The following is a 23,130-nucleotide window of genomic DNA, read 5'->3' as shown; positions in this document are numbered from 1 at the left end:
TTTTGGTGGGCACAAATTGTTTTTATGCATTTATACATTTCTTTTTTGTTTTGTTTCACCCTGTGCGAGTATGGAATCATTTGGATTAGAAGAGATCCTTGAGTTGCACTAAGAGTGCTGAAGGGTCCCACATGTGCATCAGAGACACATCCCAAAGATCAAGGACAAATGATATGTCTTATTATTCCTTCTGTCAGGAATTTTCAAGAAACAAGCATTACAAATCCAGTGAACTGCATTTGTCTTTTAGATAATTAAATGGACTTCTACACTTCATTCTGTTTAAGCCTCAACTTAAGTTGAGGAGTAGCGAGACTAGCTAAAGCTGTCAGTTCACAGAAGGAAAAAGATTTCTTTACAGGTTTACTGGAGGAACTTGGTAGGAAGATAGTTGACACTCAATATTAGGGATTTGTTGGGGGATTAAAAAAGAAAGAGAAAGCAAATGTCAGACACTCACTTCAAAGCACTTATTTCAAGGAAAACGCTAAGGAGGAAAGACATTGCTGAGATAACATTAGCGAATAGCCCAAGCATAAATGACATGAATAGAAAATCTGACATGTGAATCACCAGGGGAAGGGATAGCAATGTGTCATGTATTAAGAGAAATGAGAATATAAAATTGTCCCCAAAATAGGCCCACTAGGAAAACATAGTTTTGGAAAAAGGAAAAAGTCAATGCTGCTGATAAATTTTCCTGAAGAAGAAAAATATTTCCAATGCCTTCTCTTATTCATGATCAAGTTTGTACGTTAAAAATAGGCTACATACACCTGACCTACCATTCCTACCAAACAAAACACTTCCCTTCTCAAAGTCCGTAATTTAAATCCAAAGTGCTAGGTTTAAGAAAAGGTTTAGAATAATGTGCATAAGGAAGTGGTTTGGGATGGTCTTTCCATATCTCTCCTATAAATCCTGAGACATCAGAAATTGGCCTGGTGTAGCACTACTGCAGTTCAAAAGGAAAAAGCCGAATTCCAGAACTGGCGGTCTGCATTCCTCTTCCAACAGGCTGCTTCTGTGGTTTCCAACACTCCCTCCAAACTGGGGTCACTCTGGAAAGCTGCCTCCTGTTACTTTTGTTTTATTTATCACCAGTCTGGCTTTTTTTAAATGCAGATAGATGGATTATACCTCTGCCTTGCAATAGATGTGCTGTATGGCATGTTGCTCTGCTGATGAACAGCTGCTTACTGGGGATGTGCCGATCAGTGCTGAGAAATGAGTGGATGCCAACTTGCTAAAATATTCTGACTTGCTGGATGGATCCTGAGTCTCTGGCAGGCAGAGATCCCTCCTATATGTCAAAAACTAAGTAAGACTGTATTGATAACTACTCAGTAGAAAAATACTATGTTCTCTCGCTCTTTTGGGGTTTCTTAGGATAATGAAATGTAACTATCCAGCTAAGAATGTAATATATAAAAGCTTGTATACTTTTTTGCTAACATTAACTGATTAACTATCTAGGATCAAAAGTCAAGCTAAGAAAAAGCTAACTGGTAGACAGATTAGATAAGGACGCGTTCTTACGAAATATGTTGATGAACGCACAGACTCCCCTGGTTAGAAGGTCTCTGAAAATTGTTTGGAAATAGTCCTAAAAACCCCTCCAAAGTACCCAGGGTAAGGAAGTTACGGATCCCAACAACTGGGAGTCAGCCTCCTTCCCCCAGTCCCCATAATTTTAATATGCATGAGAGCTGATGGCATGTGGGAACAATCAATGAGAGAATGACAGCTGAGTAAAATTTCCCAGCAAGCTAGTAAAGCTGTGGCCTAAGTCAGTCACACCCTTTACAAGACTGGGTTTGGGGTCCTTCCCCATCCCATGGCCAGACCAACAGCATAATTTTCAATACATTTCCAGGCTGGACATTGTTGTTTGTAGACACAGGCAGATCTCTGAGAACTTCAGAAAAATTTCCAAACTTAAAAACAGATTAAAAAATGATCAGCAATTTTTAAAAATACTAATACAATTGTTAACTAAAAAAGTAAAAACACATATTTTTTACTCCTGTATTTTGTAATAAATATGCTACATTCTCTCAGGGATAACTGAAGTAATGCTCACATGACCAAATATCCACATGCTTTGCTCTATGTTCATTTTCTGAGCATGCAATAGGTTTTGGCAAATTTTTGTTTAAAAGAATGGGGATTTGGAAACTCACCAAGATGAACTTCCCAAAGAAGATCCTTGGAGAAAATATGAGCCTGTCTATTGAAAATATTTCCACCCTCTGAAGTACTGCTGAAATAATTGTTAACTCTTTCAGAGCTGAAAAGGGGATCAATATTATTCAGATATTCTACACCCTCTTACTCAGAATATGGTTAAAAAAAAAAAGGAAATTTTATGCCCTATGTCACACATCTATTTACATTAAGTACAAAATAACTTCTGTACTGTGAACATAAATTAGTATGATAACCCCAGACAATAGTGCAACTATTTATCAGTGAGACACTTACGTTCTGGGCAGCACTTTCATGCATATGTAAGTACCAGTAGATTCATGTGATTTCCTAAATCAAGGCCTTTAACTGAAGCAAATTTAGTCTCTGATTGCCTATTAGCAACCTTTGTGAAAATCTTTTATTGGCTAACTTTTATTACTTTGAAGTTAATTGCTATGAGAATACAGAATGGATGTGCACAGTGAAACAGACCACTTACTATTTGCACATAGTTCTATTTTGGACACTTGCTACTAAATGGTGAAAATTAAGATGATTATTTAAATTTAAAAAGCTGCTCTAGTTGTTGTTAAACACCTATAATGAATTTGCAAGCAATTAGCAATTTTATCATTATACATATAAGAAGGGTAAAGACACAGTCATTCACACACAAGAGAGAGCTAAGCAAGATCTTAAAACTGTGATAAACATCTCAGAAAAAATAATATAAAACTGTGGGGATATCAAAGAATAGTCAGAAACACATTACCAAGCAAATACACAATATTTAGAAATTTGTGGAAAATTGTTACAGTTACAAACTGTAGTTAATATGGCAAATAAACCAGAATCATAAGGATTTTATACAGAGCAATGGTAAAGAGCACAAGCACATGTATTTCTATCTGTTGCTTCTTATATCCAGTGTATAAGATTGTTTTAAGTAGTAGTATATGTTTGTTGGCTTTAAGGAAGAGAAGTGATACAACAAAAAAGCAGTATGTGCCTAACTAAAACCAAACTGCCACAGCCTAAAGCCTACAATAAATAAGTATTTCATAAAAACTCTACGACAAACAGATTAAGAGGTTTTGTAAAGCAGCTGGGTTTTGATAGTTGATTCCAAGAGTGCTGCATTTGATTCCAATATCATGTTAATCTAAAAAGCATTCTTGAACTACTTAAAAATCAGTGGTTTATCATGCTGCATTGGTTTCCATCTGGACATAAAAAATTGTGAAGAAAACCAGTTTGTAAAATGGATAAGCTATTTCTGAGTACATCCATGCTTGCTTGGCATGGAAAAGGCTAGCTATCACACTCATTTGAATTCATCATGTTTTAAATAATCAACATATCCTACCATTTTGTGTGAGTTTAGTAGAGCAGAGAAAGGATGTAATCCAGAAGGACTCTTTAGTGGTTTTTACTGCTTGGCTGTTGTTTCCTAGAAAAATTCCCTTTGAAAAGGGGAGTTTGAGGTAGCGACCAGAATCCTGAAGGTTTGTGTTTTCTTCACACTGTGAAAACAAACCAGTTAAAATAACCATACTGCATAAAAACAAAGGACCAAATCCCTAAATTATATGAATTATTATTGTTTCTCTGCTGGAAATTGAAGAATTTTCATTATGCCTGTTGTAACTTTGTTTTTGGATCATAGCTTCACATCTGACATTGAAGTCTAACAAATTTGCACAGGTTATGTCAAATGAATAGCTACAAAGTTTGGTGTTAAAATCTAAAATTTATCTGGGAGCATATCAAATCCTCTGAACAAAGAGTTAACTGTTAAATGTGGAAACAAAAATTCCACAAAACTGAAATATCTCTAAAAATGATAACATAGAGTAGATCTGCATAAATGAGCTTGCTTGATTTTCCAACTTCAGCAATTCAGTAAGAGGATATCATAGAGTTCACTTCGTGTGTTTTAATTGAACTTAACTTTGTGAAATCCATTATAAAGACAATATAATATAATAGTAAGATTTTGTAAAACCAGTGTACGGAAACACATTCCTAGATTCAATTGCAGTTTGTAACAGGAAGCTTAATATTAAACAATCAGCAATGGATATTTTAATGGTGACAAGATTATCACTCATTTGGTAATGAACACAGACTTTCTCAACCTATTGTTTCTGGGCATTTAAAGTGTGTTCCAGAAGAATCATTACAGCTAATGATTACTAATTCAAATTACCTTGTGTACAATGAGTTCATGGGTGCCATCTGGCAGAGTCCTCCCATTTTCCTGCATCAGGGGCACGAAAGAAAACCCAAACAACTTCTTCTCACCCTTTTCTTTCGCTGAAATACATATGTAAATAGCACTTAAAGTTAATATTATACATTTTAGACAAAATAAATGGATATAATACAACATAAGAAAGTATACTGGAAGCTATTTGCAGCTAGTCAGACTAATGTTATCTTAAATTTCTTTTCAGATTTGCACATTATCTCCTGTAATGGTTTCTTTTATCTCACTGTAAATCAGAAAGCAGTATTCTGGAATGATTTAGTATTTATTAACAACAAATAATGGAAGCTACCAAATATGCAGTCTTAGCAATATACAGAATGCCAGGAAACCCAAATGAATGTGACCTAGCCAGTCCAACATGAAGAGAAAAGGGGGTTTTTTTGTGACAATTATCCTCTATAGTAGCTTCTACCTACTGGTCTCCATTTTAGGTCAGCTCAGGCTACACTGCACTTCTATTTTCAAATAAGGCATCTGCCTCTATAGATATGACTGAAGATATCACTGTTCCTTACATGAATGTTAGACAGCAGATAACATTTTCAAACTTGAATGCCTAAGCTAAAATTCCAAAACTCATCTATCACCTAAATATAAAGCAGACTACAAAACACTGAGATGGCACAGATTTTACTGAAGCCAATGAGTGCAGATGCTGAACGCTTGAAAATCAACCAATTTTTCATCAAATGTGTATATATACGACAATTTAGCACAGTTGGGATGGTGTAGGCAATCATAACAAAAATATCCAACTTGTACTGCATGGGAAAGATTGTACAGAAAAGTATCATCTGTTTGAAACATACCACTGACGTTTTTCCTTTATTACATCATAGCTTATAAAAGAAATCTTAAAAAGAAATCAAAGCAAATTTCTTCCTATATTACCTGTTCCTTGCATTTTGAAGTTTCTGTACTCAAAATCTAAATATACTATAACTTACTGTATGTGCCACTTTCCACCAAGGCAATCTAAGTAGTGAAATCTTGCTATATCTACATCACCAAAAAGAGCCAAACAACAGCAGCAGTTTAAAAGACGTACGATTTTATCCACCTTTCTCTACTGGCTTCACAGCAGTCAGCACCATAGCTATGAAACCTGTCTCGCATACCTTGGTATGCAGAACGTGGACCCAGACCTCAATATTTACCTCAAAATCATCTCTAAAATTGTTCAGAATGTTTAAAGAATTTTGGAATTTTATTTTATAAGTAAAAAAAAAAAAGGTGATACAAAAGTGATGTTAATTGACCATGATATATCTATGTATGTTTCCCATTGGTTGGATTGCTAAACATGTACTAAGGAACAGGTATAATTTTGGATAATTCACCAGGTAAATTCTAAATTTGCATTTTGAGTTTACCTGAAATTCTGCTTACATTTGCAGTTGCAATGTTGTCTATTTCTATTTAATAAAACTAGACTGGTTTCTCCTGGTATTTAGGCTTTACCAAAGCACTGAGTTCCACCAAGTAGAGCTGCAAGCCTGAGAAGCCGTGTCATGAAAGCATTACAGAGAAAGTTCATGCAGCTCTCTGTTTCCTGAGGTATTATGGAAACTCATGTGCTGACTGCAGCTGTAACAGAGAGAACTAGCAGAAGTCGTGAACAGCGCTTACTGGAACAGTGCCGGAATTCACAGCGGATGTGTGCTCCTCTGAATTTATCCACAGGAATAGGAAGTTTCAGCAGCTCGGCCCATCTGGGACCATTGTTATGATAAAGCACAAAGGAATGGTACTCGCTGGCTGGTGGCTCTCCAGAGCCGAATGAGATAAAATCCTAATGAAGAAAAAGTAGTGATTAGAGATTAAAGGCAGATTAGTTCACTGATAAGGTGTCATCAAGGACTGTTCTTACAAGGAAGACTATTTAATATTTACATTCATATCATAAATGCCACATGTGGTATAATGCTCAATATCTTTAAACCCACAAAAATAGTAGCACTTCATTAACATTTGCTGCTTAGAAAAAATGGTAAGAATCATCCACACTGATGAGAATCAAAGTATTATATAGGGGGAACTGGGTGATTAGGAAGGCTTAAACAACAGACATGATGTGGAGTCCCATGACACAGCATGGTCCATCCCATGTTATGCCCAAGCAACAAACGAGAATTTAACTGAGACAAGAACAGCCCAGGCTTAAGATCTTTAGTCCTCTGAAATAAGCCTCTAACCCTGCTGTTATCAGTGATATGTCCCAGCATGATAAAAAAAAGAAATCTGGGTTCCCTGATTAGGAAGAAGCAAAATGTTGGTTGCCTTTGCAACACCCATGATAGCCTCTCCATAGCGATGTAGGCAAATGAATTTGTCTAAGTCCTGACTTGGGGATACCTATTCATTCTCTGGGGGAAAGGTAAGCTGTAGCTTTTCTCCCCAGTAATTATAAGGGATCACCTTTGCCTCTCAATATCCTTTATTTTTTAAAGGTTATTATATATAAAAAAGATATATACACACACATATATGTGTATATATACACATATACATATGTGTATACATATTTTATATATACAAAAACATACATACATTGCATGCCATGCATTTATATGCACAATCTCACTTCACATACACACAATTTGCACCAGACTATTTGTGTCAGCCTTTCTTTGTTCTGTCACCCCACAGCCCTCAATATCATGCAGAACATGTGAAAAAAGTACTTTCAAATAAAAGGAAAAAAAAAAAAAAGATGCTAAATATGTTTGGAAAAGGTTGAAGGTGAACAGAAATCTTTTGGTACAGAAAAAAATCTGAGAAACAGTCATCTATTAATAATAAAAATATAAAACAGTGCTTGTTTGTAAACTATCACAAGCAGCATGCAATCAAATCTGAAGAAAAGAGGAACATTAATTTATTGTTTTATTGATACATGGTAGTAAATTTTGCAAAGGATCTCTGATTTATCAAAATCAGACAAAAAATTGAAAATGATTGAGACGTGTTCTGTGTAACATGAGGAAATGCATACCTATTAGAAAGAATTATTATGAAATAAAAAATTCTCCAAAACTTGATCTGTCTTAAACATTTTCCAGCATCTTAATGGAATCATTAGTTATTTGATTGGCAATTATACGTGTTTATCTGAATCACATAACTGATCACAGAAATAAAACAAACATGCATTTTATAAAGGTTTTAAGCAAAGTGGAAATACTTTGAATATCTAAAGATAGCAAAAGATAAACATGACCTTTCCAAAGCAATTTTGTACCCTTCAAACAATGCCACAGACGATTTACATCTGAAAAAGTGTATCAAAAATTAACTACAGCAAGGAAAAACATACAGCAAAGATACCTTTAAAATCTGACCACTGCTGTCCACGACATGCATTGTCACTTCCACATTTCTGGCCACACTTTTCCCTCCTTTCTCAAATTCTCCTCTTTCTACAGTGATATATAAATCATTCCTCATTTCACCTACAAAAAAGCCAAACCAAACACAAAGTGTGCAAAAGTCAGTTGAACTTCCTTACTTTTTGCTTTTAGTACTTTAGTAGACTTTCATCTTCTCTTCCAAACGAAGGGTAGTATCACACCCACAATTTATCAGTATTTTCAGATTTTAAATAATAACATTTGTTTTCATAAACCAAGAAAACCAACAAAGTTTCATCCCTGTAAAAGCCCAAGAGATTATCTGCCATACTAAACAAATTTTAGGGGCTTTTAGTCATCTGTTAGCCATTTTTGGTCTTTACAGTAGCATCTCCAGCTATACTGAAGCTGGTGTCTTGCTTCACCTCATTTAATTCCTCTTTTAATCGAAGGTAATATTAATGTATTTTCTTTCATTTGTAATCTTTAAATTTCTCTGTTTAATGTCTCCTTGAAAAACTGATTACAACTTTTTTACACTTAATCTCAAAAGAAACTGTTACTCTGAAGAAGCAAAAAACAAGAGGTTGGTGTTCTTTCCATCAGAAGGGCAGGCTTCCCAGATTGCTAGCATTCAAATCTGTCTTTCTGATCTAACAGATCTCAACATATTTTACATTGACAGGGTGTTCCGAAGTTTTCTAGCAAAAAGTTAGCTTAGTTAGCTTATTTTTTGCTTGTTGGAAAGGCTTCTGAGAAATTAAATCTTCAGCAACACATTCAAACTACAAATCCAATACAGGCACTTCTTAAGTGTGACACAGTATGTACAAGTTATTAAATACTGCTAGCATGTTTAAATTGAAATTCTTCGCATGTTCATACATTAACATGCTAAGTAATCTGTCAGATTGTAACCAGATCTTCTGGATGAGATCAATGGTAATTTTATTTTCGTTTCAATTGACACAAACCACAAAGTTTATAGTTGATGAAAGGAAGAAAGATTGTTTGGCAGTTGCGGGGGGGGGGGGGGGGTAGGGGGAGGAACAGTACTGGTGGTGACTAGAGTGGCATGGTAGGGAAGCCCCTGTTCTGTTTGAAGATGGTAAATCTATTTCTAAAAAGTGTAAACTAATCTAGCTCTCAACAACCATTACTAGAACTACTTGGAAGCAATTGGACTTTCCTTGTGAAACACTAGAAAAATGAAGGATGAACAGCGTCATAATTAGGAGCGTCTTCTAAAATGCTAATGTCTAGATTTGGTAGAAAAAGAAATTGCGAATATATGCTTTCATCTAGTGAAATGCAAGTTTAGCATAATCGGAATATCCTCTTTTAATAAAGCAGATTTTCACTGAGCATTGGTGAAAAGAAATCAAGTATGACAGTTTTATGTATTTATAGGTATGCCACTTAGAAGCCAAACATGAGATGGATACTTGTACTGTGGATAAAATTAATTGAAAGATATGTAACTGATAAATAATTAGTGCATCTTCAATTTCCGGCTTCATTTTAATGTGCAAGCAGAATGTGAGCTGCTTGAACTTTCCAGGATACTCTCATATTTCACATTTCTTGCATTTATTTTACCACATACAACTCTCCAGTGATTTTTAAGTACCAGAAATAATGATCTTCCTACAGTCTTCTAATATTTTTATAACATTATTCCATCACTGTATGCAAAATAATTAAATGATTCCTCCAAAGCACAATCTAAATCATTGCCAGATGAAAAAAAAAATATGGTAAAAGAGGAAACTGCTATATTACAAAGCCCTCAAGAACCATGCCCATAAAAAAAGGGGGGAAATCTGCTACTGTGTTACCTTATTATCAATTATCTTCTGAAACAACTATGGACAGAGGCTAGAGTACAGCTAGACAGAATGAACAGAAACAAATACCAGGACCAGATGGTATTCACTTAAGAGTTTTGTGCGAAGTCAAGGATGAAAAAGCTGAATTACTAATAAGTGTGTGCAATCATTGAATCAATCTCTGGTTCCTGGTGGGAACCAGGTTCAAAATAAGCAAAAGGTGGTGGTTACTCAGGTAATGGACAGCAAGACTTATATTAAAAAAAAAACCAAAAAACAAAACACCACAAAAGCAACCCCAGAACAAAAACCAAACACAAACCAAAACCTTTCCGAAGGATGTTGTGAATGTGACAAATGTGTAAGGGTTCAAGGGAAGAATGGAAGCCATGGAAGGAAGATCCACTAAAGGATATGAAACAGACAATCACAAGCAGCTCAGGAAATCCCTTGAGCTGAAAACAGCTGGAGGCTGGGGGAGCATCAGGAGGTAATTACTATACATGCATAGATGCATGCTCAGTTCTTACTCTTCCTTAGGTGTCTATTTACAACACTCGGATAGACAGGTTGATCTGAATCAGTAAAGCTGTTCGTATGTTTATTCAGGTCACAAAATTACCCTTAAAACTACTAGATTCCAATTATTTTCACACTGCAGTAATATTTTATTATAAAAGTTTTAGAAGCTAGTACAGTATGGTTACCAAAGAGCATGCAATATGTCAAGTCCTTGCTTAGTATACACTTACACTAGGATCAGTTCTAGTTAGTGCTAGCAGTTGGTCACTTTCAAGAGTCTTACATTCAGAAAAAATGAAACACAATAATCAAAAAGAGAAGCTTTGTTATATAACTGATTTTAGCACACAACTTGTAGTTGCAGCAATTTCTCTGTAAAGATTAACTTGAATTCTACATGCATTTGTGCTACATTCAGCCATTATTTTTATTTATCAGCAAGGAATTATTTCAATTTTCCATGGGGGCTTCACAGAAACATAACCAAATAACCATTTGCACACAAATTTCATGACCTAGCCCAGATGAAACTCAGTGAAAACCATATTTTTTCCTTTTTAAATAGAGTAAACTCTACAGGATTTAAATGGAAAAGACACTGGAACAGGTTGCCCAGAGAAGTTGTGGATGCCCTGTTATTGGAAGTGTTCAAGGTCAGGTTGGATGTGGCTTTGAGCAACCTGATCTAGTGAAAGATGTCCCTGCCTATGGGGGGGCAGGGATGATGATCTTGATCTTTAAAGATGATATTTAAAGGTACATCCCAACCCAAATCATCCTATGATTCTATGCAAAAATACAAAAGCATTTCTAAAAGAAGTAATCCACAGAAGTTAATTACTTCTTCACAGAAGTAAAAGCACCTTCACAGAAGTTAAGCAGGCTTTCAAAAACGGTGCCTGCATTTTAAGGCTTTTAAAAAAATCCAAACCCATTGAGTTTCACCTTTTTAATTGCCAGAAGAAATCAAATCACAGGGAAAAAAGACACAGGAGTAGGATGTACTTTCACAAATACTGTCCTGTTCTCCTCTTACAGAACCTTGGCAGAGTTTGTAACCAGTGTCATGAGAGGATAGTTCAGATGAATTTTGTCCTGATGTGCATCCATTCTGAAAGCTCTACTCTGTTTTCAGTGTCTCAGAGCAAATCAAGACACATGGGTCATGTTATTGGAAGAAAATGCCAGATTTTCTCCATTATCATGCAAGGCAAGTTAAATCCAAGAAGAGACTAAGCCTCTCACGCTATATGAGGAATAACGATGTTTTATATGGAAATTGATGGAAAAGCAGAAGGGAGGTAACTGAAATAGACTGAAAAATTAATCAAAAAGAATGTAAACTATTGGCTGTATATCAAGGTTACAGTCTGCATTGGCAGATATAACAGCAGCTTCCTTTTCTCAAAGTATGTGGCATATCTGACATTTTATAATCTTTTCAAAAATGCAGGTTTTGGTTTAAATTTGGCCTTGCGTCTGGATTTGTACTCACACATATTTCATTTTTGGTTTAAAAAAGATCACTACTTGCAACCAAAATCTAAGAAAACCAACTATATTGAACTTGCACAGTTCAGATAAGTGTACTGGAATGTTAAGAACTTAAAGCCATGCTCCTGACAAATCTTTGGCATAATATTTGTATGAACGTGTTACAAGTAAAAGCTCATGAGATCAAAAAGTCAATGGCGTTGTAAAAATCAAGCACAAAGCCTTATCAGAAAATAGCTGCCTGTAAAAAAGAAAATGGATTTGGAAAGTAAACTTCACTCTGGAAAGGAAAAAGGAAAGAAAATTATAATAAAAACTTAGACAAATATATTTGGATCCAAATTTAAAAAAATATTTCACTCTTAAAATATTGCTCTGGAGATATCTTAATCACTTTTAATTCCTCAATGTAGAAATGCCACTGCTTCAATCTTCCTTAAGAGAAATTCTCTCTCCAAAACCTGAGATCGTCCGTGTAAAACTAAGTTAGGGCATTCTTTTGTGGCCCCTCTTCCAGTAAAAACACTTCCAACTTCCTCTATAAAGGATGCAAACATCAGCGAATTGTTGAATTTATCTATATTCCTTTAACTGATCTTTTTAGTTTATGGCAACTGCAGTTACACAATTGATTACAAGAATATACACCATTTTTCTATGGGATCTTTGCCTTAAACAGTATACCAGACAGATAATTCTGACATTAAATGATCTTGTTTTCACTAAGAGGGGTAATTACAGTCATAAGTAGCACTGAAAGGGAAAGTCCTGCTGAATATCTGAGTTCTGAGGTAGACTTTGGTGAGTACAAATGGTATCTCAGCTAAAGTATCTGCATGGCAAATAAATCTCTCCTAGTTGTATGTGTACTGAGATTTTTACACAGTCTTATACTTAACCACATGAGAGGAATTTACACAGAAACAAGAGAGGCACATCTTATGTAATAATTATATAACCAGACTTAAATTACTGGTTGAAAACACGCCTATAGGATTGAATCTCAATGAGATATGATGAGACTTCAAACATGATGAAAAAATCAACAGACTTATTCCAGCTTATATCAATGTTGAGAAATACAAATCCTCTTCTCCAGGTCTGTTTCAGTGAAAACATCCAGTGGTTATTTTTAGCATGAAGTTTGGTACAGGAACAAGCAACTGAAAACAATATAAAAAATGATGCTCAACTTCAAGGTGACAAACCTACCTCTACCTATAATGAAGTTGTGTGGTATGAAAGATCTAGATCATTTGAAAGCATTTCTTTCAAAAGAAAGGGCAGCTCATTTTCACCTGTTCTTATGGAGCATCTCCATCCCCCAACTCCTGTTGTGACGGTTTCTTTAAGCTTTCTGAATTCACCAGGGCTTCTGGACTGTGCAATGAACATGTAGATGTCAACATACAGTTAGTAACACTGTTAACCATTACAGGGTCAAACCCCATTATAAGTCAGCTTTGTCTAGGACCGACATAGTTTTCTGGGTAAGAAAAGACTGTAGAATGGTGAACCACACACACTGAGATCATTAAATATGTTTTATGAAGCTAAACCACCTAGGTCTCCTTAGATGTGAAGGGCACTTCTAGACATGTGGGTTATGGGCTGAGTCAACAGAAGCTGGAGAAAAGCAAATTAAAGAAGCCATATGTTGCATTTCTTTGTTGTCTGAATCATTTCACTGCTTAAAAAGCTGCTTATCTTGGCACAGCTACTTTCTAGCTACTATCCCAATAAAAAATGAGGTTAACGTGTTACAACCAATCATAGGTAAGGCAGAAGGTTGTTGTACATTGGATGCGAGATGACAAACACCAAAGCAGAAAAAAAAAAAAAGGTTGGTGTTGGTTCCCATGAGAGTAGGAAGTAAAAAGCTGCCTCTTGGAAAAAAGGAAGAACTGTGAGGACCAACAAATGTATCTAGGGAAGCTGTTTGTTCTTACTTCAGACAATAATGCAATGTGTTGAAAAAGTGTATCAATATATTCTATCCTAATTACAGAAGTGACCCATTAACCCCAACACTTTGGCACTACTTAGTTAGCACCCTATTATTTCACCTATTAGGCTAATCAAAACCAGACTTTTAAATATTAAAACCTACAGACTGAAGCACTCCTACAAGAGCTTCTACGATGAAGTGAGGGCTAGAGCTATATGGAAATTGAAGTTCCATAGAATTTAACAAAAAACCAGAAAGCTGCAGTGATGTGGATGATTAACTTTCCCGTGCAGCCCAAGTATTAAGCACGTATTCTGCAGGGATATTTACTCTGCTAAGTGAGCTTAACTGTATGTGAAAGGTGCTGAATTGAAATGTCTGGGTTGCTAAATCAAAATGTGTACAGCACAGCATTGGCAGTACCTGCCTCTTGATATGGTCCTGCCAATACATTTCAGCTTTGACCTGGCAAAAATATCTTGAAAGCGCTATTTATAGGCTAAGAGAGGAAAAACTCCAAACCCTTTTTGCCCCAGATGTAGACGCTAACCAGGCACATTACAGCTCAAGGTTTCTGACCTAAGAAGAAACAGAATAAGCTTCGTGACTTCAACCCAACTAGCAATGAAGTGTCCAAGGGCTGAATGGGAGCAGAGGACAGAGACCTGATCAGCATCAAGTATATAAAAGAGGCAATTACAAGGAGCAGGAGGAAAGGTCAATTAAAGTCACAAAACAACCCCAAGACAGACTGCTGGAGGACATGCTTAGCTAATGGAGGTCAGCCTTCCTGAACCTGCCAACTGTAAGACACAAATTTTAAATAGCCAGTAAAAAGAAAAGAGTCAGGAGTAATTTGCAGGTTGGAGATGACAATGCATGCTCATGGGTCCTATTATCTCCACTGTGCAGTTTCATTATGGGATAGCTCTGCAGGCTTCCTTTCCTTCATAGATAGGAACCTGCATCATCACTGATGCTGGTGAATGGCCTAGAGCGCAAGTCTTATGAGGAGCGGCTGAGGGAACTGGGGTTGTTTAGCCTGGAGAAAAGGAGGCTGAGGGGAGACCTTATCGCTCTCTACAACTACCTGAAAGGAGGTTGTAGCAAGGTGGGTGTTGGTCTCTTCTCCCAAGTAATAAGTGATAGGACAAGAGGAAACATCCTCAAGTTACACCAGCGGAGGCCTAGATTGGATATTAGGAAAAATTTATTCACCGAAAGGGTTGTCAAGCACTGGAACAGGCTGCCCAGGGAAGTGGTTGAGTCACCATCCCTGGAGGTATTTAAAAGACGCGTAGATGTGGCACTTAGGGACATGGTTTAGTGGTGGACTTGGCAGTGCTAGGTTAACAGTTGGACTTGATGATCTTAAAGGTCTCTTCCAACCTAAACAATTCTATGATCACTATTCAGGACCTGCACACAAGCACTGGTCTGCTGTGGCTCACGGGGTGTACCCCCAGCTATAGGACCTACGTGCAAGCCGCCCCCAGCTAACAGAGGCTTGAATGCTCCCACTGAACCTCAGGTGACAGGAACAACAGAGGTCAGATCAGGACAAGCATCGGGAGAACATTTGTACGAATGTATTGTTTGTTCTTTTATTTTTCTAGAAACATTTGTACCTAACCTAAGTGTCAAAGTAATAATCCTTCATCACAAAACTGTTTTTAAACTTACAGGAAGCTGTGAGTTACAATTGCAACACAGATATTATAACAACAAGACTTATCTCATATTCCAACCACATTTAGAACTGCAGAATTTCTTGTAGCATATTAACATGGAAAAAGGTTTTCAATCTGAAGATAGCTGTCAAAGATCAAGGGTAGCTGTCTCTGTTAGAAAGGAAAGAGTTTAGTTTGCCAGCTATCCTTGAAAAGCTTTCTAGTGAAATAAATTCCAATTTGATTATTTAGTACTGTAACAAAACACAGCATGATTGTATTTGAACAAGATAGCATCTCTGATAGTTACAGCTTTCAGTGTGCAAATATAAACTCTCCTGACAGCAGCCACTAATTTAAAAATAATTACACAGAACTCACTAGGAGCTTTTGTTAGGAAGTGCTTTTTTGGAAGCTTTGCTCAGAATTATAGGTCCTTTAGAACCATGAATTGAAAAGGAGCAGAAAACATTATTTTGTTTAGAGAAAGTTCCTGTTCATTTACATCCCCGTAAAATACAAGCTAATTTGTTGCTTTGTTTTATACCCTAAACATGACTTCAACAGCTCTTAAAACAATTTCAGTTGTAGGGACTGAAAATCTCTGGATGTGGCACAGACAAAATGGTATTATCCAGGATGTAAATCTTGTGGATGCAAAATGTTTTACAGAAAAGCTCCTTAGAATACTTTGTAGAATGGGACAAGAGCTTTGTAGCTACTGTCAGTGGGAGGATCTCAAAAAAACACATAAAGGTGACTTTGACTTGAGGAGAGGGCTAGGGACTCTTAGTCCATCTTGCCTCCTACCCTTCGAGTCAATCTATGCTATGCCTTCTAGCAGCTAGGATATTCTATGATGATACTATCCATGCTGATATACTGACAATAACAAGCAAAAGTAGAAGATAAAAGACAAGGTACAGGGATCTCATCAAGTCATGCAGAGAGAAAATTAGAAAGGCAAAAGCCCAGCTAGAACTCAATCTGGCCACTGTTGTAAGAGATAATAAAGAAAGTTTTTACAAATACATTAACAACAAAAAGAGAGCCAAGGAGAATCTCCCTCCTTTATTGGATGCGGGGGGGGGGAACATTGCCACCAAGGATGAGGAAAAGGCTGAGGTACTTAATGCCTTCTTTGCCTCAGTCTTTAATAGTCAGACCAGTTATCCCCAGGGAATTCAGCCCCCTGAGCTGGAAGACAGGGATAGAGAGCAGAATAAACCCCCCATAATCCAGGAGGAAGCAGTTAATGACCTGCTCTGCCACCTGGACACTCACAAGTCTATGGGGATGGATGGGATCCACCCGAGAGTACTGAGGGAGCTGGTGGAGGAGCTTGCCAAGCCACTCTCCATCATTTATCAGCAGTCCTGGTTAACAGGGGACGTCCCAGACCACTGGAGGCTTGCCAATGTGACACCCATCTTCAAGAACGGCCGGAAGGAGGATCCGGGGAACTACAGGCCTGTCAGCCTGACCTCAGTACCAGGAAAAATTATGGAGCGGTTCATCTTGACTGCGCTCAACAGGCATGTGCAGGCCAACCAGGGGATCAGGCCCAGCCAGCATGGGTTCACGAAAGGCAGGTCCTGCTTGACCAACCTGATCTCCTTCTACAACCAGATGACCCACCTAGTGGATGAGGGAAAGGCTGTAGATGTTATCTACCTGGACTGTAGTAAAGCCTTTGACACCGTCTCCCACAGCATTCTCCTGAAGAAGCTGGCAACTCATGGCTTAGGCAGGTGTACTCTTCGCTGGGCAAAAAACTGGCTGGATGGCGAGCCCAGAGAGTTGTGGTGAACGGAGTTAAAGTTAAGTTGTGCGGGAGTGTTGATCTGCTTGAGGGGAGGAAGGCTCTAAACAGGGATCTGGACAGGCTGGATCAATGGGCTGGGGCCAATTGTATGAGGTTCAACAAGGCCAAGTGCCGGGTCCTGCACTTGGGTCACAACAACCCCATGCAACACTACAGGCTTAGGGAAGAGTGGCTGGAAAGCTGCCTGGCAGAGAAGGACCTGGGGGTGCTGGTTGACAGCTGCCTGAACATGAGCCAGCAGTGTGCCCAGGTGGCCAAGAAAGCCAATGGCATCCTGGCTTGTATCAGGAATAGTGTGGCCATCAGAAGTAGGGAAGTGATTGTCCCCCTGTACTCAGCACTGGTGAGGCCGCACCTCAAATACTGTGTTCAGTTTTGGGCCCCTCACTACAAGGACATTGAGTTACTGGAGCATGTCCAGAGAAGGGCAACAAAGCTGGTGAAGGGTCTGGAGAACAAGTCTTACGAGAAGCAGCTAAGGGAACTGGGGTTGTTTAGTCTGGAGAAGCAGAGGCTGAGGAGAGACCTTATCACTCTCTACAAGTACCTGAAAGGAGGTTGTAGTGAGGTGGGGGTCGGTCTCTTCTCCCAGGTAACTAGTAATAGGACGAGAGGAAATGGCCTCAAGTTGTGTCAGGAGAGGTTTAGATTGGATATTAGGAAAAATTACTGAAAGGGTGGTCAAGCATTGGAACAGGCTGCCCAGAGAGGTGGTGGAGTCACCATCTCTGGAGGAGTTAAAAAAACGTGTAGATGTGGCACTTTGGGACATGGTTTAGTAGGCATGGAGGTGTTAGGCTGATGGTTGGACTAGATGATCATAGAGGTCTCTTCCAACCTTAATGATCCTATGATTCTATGAAGGGCAGGAAATCTTCCACTCCACTTTTAGCCCAGTAAACTTGGAACTGCCACAGCTAAAGTTACAATAAGAACAAGCAGTCTACAAAAACACAGGGAACAAGACAGAAAAGCTCAATTCAAAAGTAGCTGGCCCTATGTCTGGGTGATGCAGCACTGACCACCACCATGTAGCCTAAATTTCAACAAGGTACATTACAAGCTGATCATATTTGCAGTAGTCACAACATGGAGGTTGTAAATACTTTAACTATCAAAATATATGTGTTTATTAATATATACAGTTTGCGGGGCAGGGAGAAGAGATCAAGTCCTGGAATACTATAGCAATACTAAACTCTTGCTAATACCTTTCTGGCAGTTGAACTTTGATGCTTTCATAGAATCATAGAATAGTTTGGGTTGGAAGGGACCTTTAAAGGTCATCTAGTCCAACCCCCCTGCAACGAGCAGGGACATCTTCAACTAGATCAGGTTGCTCAGAGCCACATCCAACCTGACCTTGAATGTTTCCAGGGATGGCGCATCTACAATCTGTCTGGGCAACCTGCTCCAGCGTTTCACCACCCTCATTGTAAAAAAATTTCTTCCTTATATCTAGTCTGAATCTACCGTTTTAGTTTAAAACTGTTACCCCATGTCCTATCACAACAGGACCTGCTAAAAAGTCTGTCCCCATCTTTCTTTTAAGCCCCCTTTAAGTACTGGAAGGCCGCAATAAGGTCTCCCTGGAGCTTTCTCTTCTCCAGGCTGAACAACCCCAAGTCTCTCAGCCTGTCCTCATAGAAGAGGTGTTCCATCCCTCTGAGCATTTTTGTGGCCCTCCTCTGGACCCACTCCAACAAGTCCATGTGTTTCCTGTGCCGAGGACTCCAGAGCTGGATGCAGTACTCCAGGTGGGGTCTCAACCAGAGCAGAGTGGAAGGGCAGAATCACTTCCCTCAACCTGCTGGCCATGCTTCTTTTGATGCAGCCCAGGATACAATTGGCTTTCTGGGCTGTGAGTGCACATTGTCGGCTCATGTCGAGTTTTTCATCTACCAGTACCCCCAAGTCCTTCTCTGCAGGGCTGCTCTCAATCCCTTCATCCCACAGCCTGTATTGATACCAGGGGTTGCCCTGACCCAGGTGCAGAACCTTGTACTTGGCCTTGTTGAACCTCATGAGGTTCACACGGGCCCACTTCTCGAGCTTGTCCAAGTCCATCTGAATGGCATCCTGTCCCTCAGAGTTGTCAACCACATCACTCATCTTGGTGTCATCTGCAAATCTGCTGAGGGTGCACTCAATCCCACTATGCTGTTGATGAAGATGTTAAACAGTACTGGTCCCAATACAGACCCCTGAGGAACATCACCTGTCACTGATCTCCATCCGGCCATTGACATTGAGCTGTTGACTGCTACTCTCTGGATGCGACCATCCAACCAATTCCTTATCCACCAAACAGTTCACCCATCAAATCCATATCTCTCCAATTTAGAGAAGGATGTTGTGGGGGACCACGTCAAAGGCCTTACAGGCCTTTATTTACAAGTCCAGATAGACGACATCTGTAGGTCTTCCCTTGTTCACTGATGTAGTCACTCCATCATAGGAGGCCACAAGGCTGGTCAGGCAGGACTTGCCCTTGGTGAAGCCATGCTGGCTGTCTTGAATCACCTCCCTGTCCTCTATGTGCCTTAGCAGGAGGATCTGTTCCATGATCTTCCCAAGCACAGGGTGAGGCTGACAGGTCAGTAGCTCCCAGGGTCCTCCTTTCTACCCTTCTTAAAAATGGGTGCAATGTTTCCCTTTTTCCAGTCAGCAAGGACTTCAACTGACTGCCATGACTTTTCAAATATCATGGAGAGTGGCTTGGCAACTACATCAGCCAATTGCCTCAGGACTCTGGGATGCATCTCATCAGGTCCCATAGACTTATGTATGTTCAGGTTCCACAGATGGTCTCGAACCTGATCTTCTCTTACAGTGGGAAGGACTTTGCACCCCCAGTACCTGCCTTGAGGTCCATCCACTCAAGAGGTGTGGGAAGAGAGATTGCCAGTGAAGACTGAGGCAAAAAAGTTGTTGAGTACCTCAGCCTTCTCCTCGTCTGTTGTTACCAGTTTGCCAGTTGTGTTCATCAGCGGGGGTACACTTTCTTTGACCTTCCTTTTCTGGCTGACATACCTATAGAAGCTCTTATTATTATTCTTTGCATCCCTTGCCAAGTTCAGTTCCAGTTGCGCCTTGGCCTTCCTGACCCCATCCCTACACAACTGGGCAACGTTCCTATAGTCTTCCCAGTATATCTGTCCCTGCTTCCACTGCCTGTGCATTTCCTTCTTGCCCTTTAGTTTGACCAGCACATCTTTACTCAGCTATGTTGGTCTCTTACCTCCCCTTCCTTATTTCTTACACTGAACTAGAGTTGTATTTAATTAAAAAAAAAAAAAAATTAAAAAAATTCAAGTTAAGCAATCTGGCATCATTCATGAAAATCATAGTACAGAAGGATGTTATCTGAGAGAAGTGCATCCTTAAGGAGATCAGCTCAGGAAGATACAGGCACACTGCATTTCACAAAGAATTTCATCACTGTAGGAAGTGAAATCCCATTATTGAAACAATTTCTTTTTTGTTTTGCATTGTAGAAGATACCAAAAGAGTAGCTGGCTGCTTACCAGCAAATGTATTCATCACTTTTAAGAAATGGGGCAAATCTCATTGACATGCTTGAAGCTGCCAGTAAACGTGTCGGATTTAAAGACCGTGACAACCACCAGTCAGCTGTCTGTTCAGTGCTTTTTCCCCATATAGCAATACCTTTACTTCTCCGTTATTGTGGCAAAGAACAACTTTGTTATTTGCAAGAAGCTTTTGCACAGACTCACTATAATTACTATTTATGAGTAATATTCACACATGACTCAAGAATGAGAAAATGTTGTACTCAGTGCTTAAATATATACATACAAAGAAAAAGTCTGAGATTGGGACCTTCTGGGTGATACTTGACAAAAACTTATTTGGGGCACGGTGTGTCTCTGCATTTAAGTATATGACGGGATGGGCAGAAAGAAGTAAGACCATTTCTATTATTTATATACTGCTAGCTAGTTTTTATATTATCATTGATATTCTTGTTAATATAAGCCAAACATTAAAACAACTCTGCATGTGTTAGAATTTCGGAAGCATTGGTGACTTTGGTAACACTACTGCCTTTTTACTACTGGATTAAGTAAGCTTTGGCATTTAAATCAAAGGCAAAGATGAATTAAATAGATTCCTTTTCTCAGTTACCCTACTGTCCTTTTTCAACAGAACATTATCTACATTTTTCAGCTTTATTACAGAAACTCTCAACAAGCCCTAAGAAAAACTCATCAGAAAACAGCTGATTAAGCAAATTAAATGCTCTTTAAAAGGGATTCTCAAACTGTAATACTTTCATATTTCAAATGGACTGTAGATCTACCACCTAAGACCCAATTCCTTTGTGACTTGTTTTTGCTCTTCCTCTTAACAATGAGATGTAGAACAAGTTGCTTTGAACAAGTGGGGAGTAAAAGACTTACAAGCTTTTTTAACAGAAAACTTTGACCTGTTGATTATGTATAGCTACAATATAAAGAAAATATTTCCGAGAGAATTTGGAAAGACCATTTATTTTTACAGAGCTAAAGCATTCACTTGTTAGTTTGCTAGTACTCCTTACCTGGTTTATTGAAGAAAGACTTCCAAGCCATAGCCTTGGTATACACTTCCCATGCATCACTGCTACTTATTGTATGCTCAAAAGAAAGCCAGCTTACTCTTCCAAATTCTATAAACTGCAGAAGACCCTTTTCCCTGTTCTCCACTTCCAGAGACTTTAAATCAAGGGAAGTCCAATTAAATTCTGGCCTTTCTTCCCTTTCTATAGTTCTCTTCTATTTTTCCTTCAGTTCCTAATGAACCAAGAAAATAAGACAGAGGCAATGGGAAGGAGAAGGAGAACAATATAGAAGTTCCTTGCACTTGTCTAACCAAGTATGTAGTCATGTATTAGTATCTTTGTTCTCTCCAGTGACTTGTAGAAATGATAATTTCTTTGGTAGATAGCATCAAAGCTTTAAAAACGTATTAAAATAGGATTTGGAAAGCAGAGGATATTCCCTATAGACTACTACAGTTTCATGAAAGGTCAGAATTCAGGGTGTCTTTACTCCACAATATTGCTTAAACATATTTTGTGTAACTAATCTATCCAGGCAATATTACTTTCAGTAATTAAAAATACATATTTCTGGCTTCTTGGAAATCAGAACAGCAAACAATGGCAGGTGTTAAATTTAGGCTGTTTGTACTCCATACAGGATGAAGAAGATTGGAAAAATTCATACCACTCCTCATGGGAGAAAAATGCTTAAGTGTGTCAGACATATATTTCTTTTCCTAGAATCAACGGCTCTTTACTAAGTCCAAGCTCACTGACAGATACAGACACTTACCATAATGAAGAGAACAGATTCCATAGCTTTCTTTACATTTTTGCTCTCCAGACTTATTCTAAGCTTTGAAAGAGGAAATCTGTTTCTAGTCAAAATCATATCATTGAAAAATGCATGTTATCACATGGATAGCATTTTATGAGATCATTTGTATAAAAAGACAAAGATTCTAGTTCTAGTTTCATTTTAAAAGCTTCTGAAAATGGAAAGTAAAAAAGATTGGAGAGCATGTACTTGCACATGAAAAGAATAAAAGATCTTTTAATAATCCAGATGAAGGAGTAATGAGTACATTCAGTAGCTTTCAAAGACAGGATTCTGATGAGGTTTAACTGGACAGCTAAAGGACATCTCATGAAGTTAAAAGTTGACAAATGCAAAGCAATGCAGATATGATGGTAAAAAAACTAAGTTATTTTTCTTAAATTAAGCATATAAAGCTTAATGTAGGAAACTTAAAAGCACTGCAACATCCTGGGCAGTTCATTCTATCTGCTGAATGAGCAGAAATTGTAAAAAAAAACAAAACGACAGAACATTGAGAAACAAAAATGCAACTTTTATTGTTTGACAAATAAAAGTCTGAAAGTATTAAAATTCCATTACAAAAATTAATATGGCAGCTTCATGTAGAGTCTTTAGCTGTGTTATTTGTTAAATGGTATCACAGGATTAGAAGAGGACCAAAAAA

The 23,130-nt window shown here is 38.2% G+C and overlaps 1 protein-coding gene across 5 annotated transcripts in view; it reads right to left on the bottom strand.

Annotated features, from left to right (window-relative positions):
• DOCK4 (dedicator of cytokinesis 4) overlaps positions 1-23,130 on the bottom strand; it is a 258,226-nt gene that overhangs the window by 88,550 nt on the left and 146,546 nt on the right. For all 5 annotated transcript variants that reach the window (XM_072861831.1, XM_072861800.1, XM_072861812.1 and 2 more), the window contains 4 exons: positions 7,790-7,914; positions 6,092-6,254; positions 4,400-4,506; positions 3,557-3,713 (listed from right to left, as the gene is read on the bottom strand). In XM_072861831.1, the coding sequence (XP_072717932.1) occupies positions 3,557-3,713; positions 4,400-4,506; positions 6,092-6,254; positions 7,790-7,914 (552 nt within the window). The remainder of the gene's footprint in view (positions 1-3,556; positions 3,714-4,399; positions 4,507-6,091; positions 6,255-7,789; positions 7,915-23,130) is intronic.

Source organism: Ciconia boyciana, chromosome 1 (genome assembly GCF_034638445.1).
Source record: "Ciconia boyciana chromosome 1, ASM3463844v1, whole genome shotgun sequence".
Classification (NCBI taxonomy): Eukaryota; Metazoa; Chordata; class Aves; order Ciconiiformes; family Ciconiidae; genus Ciconia; species Ciconia boyciana.
This window is presented reverse-complemented; position numbering and strand designations above follow the sequence as displayed.